Here is a 7,500-nt window from a genome sequence, read left to right as displayed (position 1 = left end):
ACAATACATTCATCTGTTCTCCCATGGCAATGAACGTGGAGTGTTTAAATAAAATAACACTGCACTTCTTAGCCTAGGCTACTGAAAATTGTTGTTTTGATATAGGTTTAGCCTAAACGAAATCGTCTCTTTTATCAGCTAGCAAGCTAGTGTGTTGTGTCATGGCATCCAGTGTCAGTGAATTACCTTTCTTTTGGAAAAAACGAGTGACTTTTTTTCTCCCTCTTAGCTCTCTGCTTCTGCTTGCGTTTGTGATATCCAGACTTCATAATTTACTTGGCAACTTCTAAAATGCACGCACCTATGCATAGTGCGAATTGGGGGGTAGGATAGCCTGCTGCTCATACTGTAGTTCGCATTACATGGGGGTGGGGGGGTAAAAACCTTAATAAATGCCGGTTGTAATGACTTGATGACATGATTTTCAACGAGCTAGACGTCTGCTAGCAGGATACATTTACCCAGCAGCAGCAAAACAAATTTAGCCTACTGGAGGAATTACCTAGCGTTTTGTCACTCAATGTTGACACTGCTGAAGTCGTTTTCTATCTCCGTTCTAGCGCCACGGTGGTTGAAAATGGTACAGTCCACAATAGGGGTGTTTGAAATCGCTTTAGATTATGTTCCTACAGTGAAAATAGTAGTTGACTTGTAAAACCATATATAATTTCCTTATTTGAACAGATCAAATGAAACATTTATTCAAAAATCCTACACATGACAATACTATTAAATTATTATTGATAGCCCTCAAAGGGCCCCCTGTCAGTGCTGGGCCCTTAGAATCGTCCTAACCTTTCCCCCCCTGGCGGCGCCCCTGCACACACACACACACACACACACACACACAGTGTGAGGGCATTTGGCAGGGAAAGTGTGTGCTCAGCTCTGCAGTTCGGGAGCAGCTTCTCACGGCTCCTCCAGTCTGGCTGCCAGCATCTATCAGAGAGCCTCTTTCTGTGGCCAGATAGGCTGCTTAAGACACCACACACACACACACACACACACACACACACACACACACACATACATACACACACTGGGCAAGCAGGGTGCTTTAGTCACCACACACACGTTGGCCAGACAAGGTGCTTAGCCACCACACACACACACACACACACACACACACACAAACACTGGTCAGACAGGGTGCTTAACCACTACACACACACACACACACACACTGGTCAGACAGGGTGCTTAACCACACACACACACACACACACACACAGTGGTCAGACAGGTTGCTTAGCCAGACAGGGCACAAACATCTCCACTGGCCAGACACCAGCCATTTAGTGACGGAACCAATCCTGTTAGAGTAGCAGTGTGTGTGTGTGTTCTAGTGTGTGTGTGTGTATGTGTATTATAGTCTGTGTGTGTTCTAGTGTGTGTGTGTGTGTGTGTGTGTGTGTGTGTGTGTGTGTGTGTGTGTGTGTGTGTGTGTGTGTGTGTGTGTATGTGTATTATAGTCTGTGTGTGTTCTAGTGTGTGTGTGCGTGTGTGTGTGTGTGTGTGTGCGTGTGTGTATTATAGTGTGCGCGTGTTCTAGTGTGTGTACCAGGTCTGCTTAGTCTCCACACTCCTCTCCTGTCCAGATGAGCTACACACACCCCCCCCCCCCCCCTCCTCATTTCTCCCGCAATTTCTAGAGGTGGGAGTGGAAGTAAAAGTCCTGCCACATACATATCTGTTCCAGCCATTCACTTCTAATTAGCACAACTCTTCAGCCAGGTAGAGCAGTTAATTAATGCGATCACCTGTGTTAAGTGCACAGGTAGAAGCAATACAAGATTGGACTTTTACTTTCTGAAGCTGGAGTTTTACACCTCTGGCAATTTCACTTACCTCTGCACCATATAGTATGTCATTGTTTAAAACGATTTCATTTATTAGCACAAAGAATCACATGTAGAGTAGAGTAGAGTAGTGTAGTGTAGTGTTGAGTATTTCAGAGTAGAGTAGAGTATTGTAGAGTAGAGTATTTAAGAGTAGAGTAGAGTATTTGAGTAGAGTAGAATAGAGTAACGTAGAGTATTTAAGATTAGAGTAGAGTATTTAAGAGTAGAGTAGAATAGAGTACAGTATTTAAGAGTATTGTAGAGTGGAGTATTTAAGAATAGAGTATTGTAGTGTAGTGTCCAGTATTTAAGAGCAGAGTAGAGTAGAGTATTGAAGAATAGCGTAGAGTAGAGTAGAATATTGAAGAGTAGCGTAGAGTAGAGTAGAGTAGAGTATTGAAGAGTAGAACAGAGTATTGAAGAGTAGAGTAGTGTAGAGTAGAGTAGAGTATTGAAGAGTAGAACAGAGTATTGAAGAGTAGAGTAGAGTAGAGTAGTGTAGAGTAGAGTAGAGTAGAGTAGAGTAGAGTAGAGTAGAGTAGAGTAGAGTAGAGTAGAGTAGAGTAGAGGAGACAATAGAGAGTAAAGTACATAGTGAAGTAGATCGTGTTTTATGTGTATTTTAAATGTAAAGGATTGACTATTAATCAATCATCTTTTATCTTTTAATAATCATTTTTTTCCCCCAATAGGTGAGAAAAATGGAGACTCCAGCCCTAAAAAAGTGGTACGTCGTCCCGTTTACCTGTGTGGTTCTATTGACAGCTGTGGTGGCACCTGCGGCCATGTTTGTGCCGTGTCCTCCATTTTCCATATCAGTGTTTGCACATCTGTCTGGGTATCTCTGGCGGCTGTTAGCCAGAGGATTGGAACAATGGGCAGCAACAGCAGAGGGCAGCACTGAGTCAGGGACGACCTGTCAGTCAGAGCAGCCAGCCAGCGAGAGCACAGCTGTGCTGTACAGGTGCCTGGAGAAGACGGATGGACGTGGCTGTTCGGTGAAAATCTTTCCGCCAGAGAGATCAGACTTCAAAGGCTGCCTAAGTTCTTAAAACCGGGGACTGAGCTGAGTCTTTTTTGCCCCATTTTTGTAAAAACGGCTTTGTTCACATCATGAATCGATAACAGAGTCACACACAGTAGTGTATTTCTCATTCTTTAATCACACATACCACACGCACGCACACACACGCACGCACGCACGCACGCACGCACGCACGCACGCACGCACGCACGCACGCACGCACGCACGCACGCACGCACGCACGCACGCACACACACACACACACACACACACACACACATCTACCCCTGTAACCCCCTAACCCTGCTGTCCTCCCTCGTCCTCCCCCAGCTGAAGCTCACCGAGGGCTCGATGACTCACGTCCTGGAGAAAGCCTCTGCCCCCAAGCCATCTGCCCCAGGGTCCCAGGACGCCCCAGAGGCCCCCAAAGCCACCCCACCTGCCCCAGCACAAGCCACCCCACAGGGGCCAGCCGCGCCAGCACCGGGGGTCCTCCAGAGCAAGATGGCCGCCGCCGCAGACCCGAAAGACGAGGTGCCCAGCCACTACAGGGAGGAGTACGGATATATAGTCACCAACCAGAGGTAGACCTGGAGCCAGTGTGTGTGTGTGTGTGTGTGTGTGTGTGTGTGTGTGCGCCAGAGGTAGACCTGGAGCCAGTGTGTGTGTGTGTGTGTGTGTGTGTGTGTGTGTGTGCCAGAGGTAGACCTGGAGCCAGTATGACTGTGTGTGTGTGTGTGTGTGTGTGTGCCTGAGGTAGACCTGGAGCCTGTGTGTGTGTGTGTGTGTGTGTGTGTGCCAGAGGTAGACCTGGAGCCTGTGTGTGTGTGTGTGTATGTGTGTGTGTGTGTGTGTGTGTGTGTGTGTGCCTTAGGTAGACCTGGACCCAGTATGACTGTGTGTGTGTGTGTGTGTGTGTGTGTGTGTGTGTGTGTGTGTGTGTGTGTGTGTGCCAGAGGTAAATGTAGACCTGGAGCCAGTATGACTGTGTGTGTGTGTGTGTGTGTGTGTGTGCCGGAGGTGCGTTCAAGTTCACGAACATGAGTTTTTGGCAAACGTTTGCTAACAACCCCAAACAGTCTGAGGAGGTAGTGCTCCGCGAACTTACAGTGGAACGTATAGTAACTGGACGTGAGTTTGACCAACGCAACAGTGCAGTTACTGTTAGAATGGAATGTTTACACCAAATCGGTCAAATTGAACTGTTCACCATGAACGTTCGCCACTGTTTGCCCAATTTGAACGCACCTCAGGGCTCAACGTTAACTTCTAAAAGTGGTTAAAAGTGGTTGTCAGCTTGGCCACTTGTAACTTGTTTGGTAGCCAAGGGCCCTGGTGTGTGCATCCGTGCGAGTGTGTGTGTCTGATTGTGTTTGTCTGTGTGTGTAGATGTCTGTGCATTTGTACGTACATGTGTGTCGCTCCTGTGTTAGGGTTTCTGGGTGTATTCAGTATGGTGAGGGTTTAGTTGTGGATTTGTCTCCTTGTCTGTCTGCATATCTGTGTGTGGGTGTGGGTGTGTGTGTGTGTGTGTGTGTGTGTGTGTGTGTGTGAGTTTATCTCTGTGCATACCTTTGTGTGTCCTTGTGTGTTGGCTATAAATGTGTCAGTGTGTGTTTATGTGTCCTTGTTTGTGTGTGTCCTTGTCTGCGTATATGTGTGTGTGCACTTGTGTGTGTGTGTGTGTGTGTATGAATGTGTGTGTTTCTCTGCAGCCCCCTCAGTCTGTATGATGGGGTTCACCTGCTGGAGACTCTGGCCAGGAAGATCCACCTCACCCCCCCCACCTTCATCAACATCAGGTATGACAGACAGACAGACAGACAGACAGACAGACAGACAGGCATCCTCCACCTTCATCAACATCAGTTCCGACAGACAGACAGACAAGTAGACTGGCAGACAGACAGACAGACAGACAGACCCCCTCCACCTTCATCAACATCAGGTATAACATACAGACAGACAGACAGGTCGATACACTGTCAGACATTTCAGTGGGGTTTTACAGTAATTAACTGGCAACACCGTTGCCACTAAATTACTGTAATTCAGATTTAGAGTACCACTACTGTATCTCAATTTACAGTAACAGTAGAGACACAGACAGGCAGGCAGGCATCCTCCACCATCATCAACATCGGTTACGACAGACAGACAGACAGACAGACAGACAGGCAGGCAAACAGACAGACAGACAGACAGACAGACAGGCAGGCAGGCAAACAGACAGACAGACAGACAGACAGACAGGCAGGCAGGCAAACAGACAGACAGACAGACAGACAGACAGGCAGGCATGCAGGCAGGCAGACAGGCAGGCAGGCATGCAGGCAGGTATGACAGGCAGGCAGACAGGCCTACTGTACAGTAGATAGCACCTCACAACAGTCAGATACCGCGGTGGGGTTTCCAGTCGGCTGCAGCTCAAATCTAGACAGTATTGCTGTCGGCGTCAGTACAGGACAGACTCCAGGAACAGACTCTGACTCAGACAGACCCCAGTTCACATCAGATCACATATCAGCATAGGAAGGCCTCGGGGATGGGCCCACTCACTCACACTCACACACACACACACATGCACACACACACATACTGACTCATTCACTCTCTCTCTCTCTCACACACACACACACACACACATTCAGGTGAGTGGGCGTTGGATGAGACCAGGATAGCCTGTGAGGTCCGAGGATGCTATAACTTGAGAGAGACTCAGTGATGAGTCACTGTAAATCCAGAGTGGCTAGCAGGCAGGCAGATTTAAATGTACATTTATGTAATGTGAGAATGTACACACATCTATATATTGCATATAAACAATGCAAGAAGAAACCACCAGACTGATCAAAACGTTGTAAATGCATGCTGTTTGCACATACTTTACTGTAATGTAGATTCACAAGCACCAGATCAGACAACATGCATGCTGAACACTGCACCCTTCTAGAAAGAAAAGAAATGTCTAGGCTTTGGCGTTTACAGCGAGGAGAGTTTCTGTTTAAATGTCAGCATTCTTTCCTACTTCTTGACTTCTTTAATATTTAACTGACAAGGGTTCAACTTTGACCCCTTGTCAGAATTCACCCTGACCTCTGCATATGTTCCATCTGTTTTGTTTTGACCTTTTCATCCTTGACCTTTTGCCTATAAATCCCCTTGACCCCTGGACTTGTGGTGAGGTGGAAACCCTTCTGCCTTTGTCCCAGCATACAAACCCCACAATGCATTTCACCTAGCTGGCATGGAGGGGGGTTTGAGTGCAGAGATGAATTTGCAAAGGAAAAAGGCAAAAACATGAACCAAGCTACCTGAGTAATTGTATGGCATCGGGTCATGATGTGTTGGACTGATTGAGTTAATAGGTGCAGTCAGTGATCATATGTGATTTAAAACCCACAACTGTCTGTGTTAAACTCAGGAATCATCTCCTAGCTTCCCATCCCATAATAAGTACAATGTACTGTAAAAGACCTGCAGGGCTCAGAACCTGGTAAATCAAAAACACAGAAAGTGGCAACAGCCTGTCCCCCAGATAAAAATGAAACACTGTATGAAGTTCCTCTGGGATTACTAAAGGGAGGGGTAAGGCTACTAGGCTGGGTGAACCCTGCCTGAACTTCCAGCGAATTTGGATTTCGCCCGGCCGGCAGCTCAGGCTGGAAACCTGCACATCTATCTACCTGCACATCTATCTCCAGAACCTTTGGCTCCAATCAGAAACTAGCATGGAGTCATGTGATCGATGCCCATTGGTCATGCCTCTTGTGCAGTAGAAACAAAGCGCAGCCTCCCCATACTAATGTTCAATCTTAAAAGATTGAGCTTAGTATGGTGATAGCCAGACTAGTGAGCTACCTCTCTGGTGTGTTTTTACTTTTGGTCCTAGATTAGAATTTTATGTATGTTGTTTTGGACAAAAACGTCCAAACACTAAGAAATCTAAAGCGTCAACAAAGACAAATGTGACATCATAAGAGAACCCTGACTGCACCTTTAACTGTCTAAGTACAACGGCACGTCCATTTGGGCCGGTCAGGAAGTGTTCTTGCCGAGCGGTTCCTTTGTGTGTGTTTAGCTCCTGGTCTGCAGCCACCTGCTGTGTGAAGAGTCGTGACTGAGTTGTGCATGCTCCTCCCACTCGTGTTCTGGCGTGAGTGTGAATGCACTGAATGAACTCACACTCTCATCCGTGTGTGTGTGTGTGTGTGTGTGTGTGTGTGTGTGTGTGTGTGCACCCTTCCTGGCAGGACTCTGTCTCCAAACACACACACGCTGACCCCCCCCCCCCCTCCCCCCCCCCACACACACACATATGCAGATATAACCACACACACACACTCACACACAAACACTGTATATACACAACTACAACCCTGTTTCCAAAAAAAGTTATGACACCGTGAAGTGTAAATAAAAACAATATTATTATCTGCATATCTTGTACGTAAACTCACATTTAGTTTTAAAAAAGGACATACTGTAGACATCAAATGTTACACTTTGTCATGAAACATACAGTACGTATACACTCATTTTGAATTTGATGCCAGCAGCACATCTCAGAAAGGTTGGGATGGGGGGAGGGGGGGGGACAAGATGCCGGGAAAGTTGCGTAATGCTGAAGGAAAC

At 46.9% G+C, this 7,500-nt stretch overlaps 1 protein-coding gene across 1 annotated transcript in view; it reads left to right on the top strand.

Annotated features, from left to right (window-relative positions):
* The window catches only part of ptprnb (protein tyrosine phosphatase receptor type Nb), a 48,852-nt gene that overhangs the window by 22,290 nt on the left and 19,062 nt on the right, over nt 1-7,500 (top strand). Inside the window, exons 8-10 of the mRNA XM_062528295.1 lie at nt 2,534-2,568; nt 3,196-3,449; nt 4,581-4,667. Of these exons, the coding sequence (XP_062384279.1) occupies nt 2,534-2,568; nt 3,196-3,449; nt 4,581-4,667 (376 nt within the window). The remainder of the gene's footprint in view (nt 1-2,533; nt 2,569-3,195; nt 3,450-4,580; nt 4,668-7,500) is intronic.

Source organism: Sardina pilchardus, chromosome 23 (genome assembly GCF_963854185.1).
Source record: "Sardina pilchardus chromosome 23, fSarPil1.1, whole genome shotgun sequence".
NCBI lineage: Eukaryota > Metazoa > Chordata > Actinopteri > Clupeiformes > Clupeidae > Sardina > Sardina pilchardus.
The sequence above is the reverse complement of the archived record's forward strand: the minus strand, read 5'-3'. Positions and strand labels throughout refer to the sequence as shown.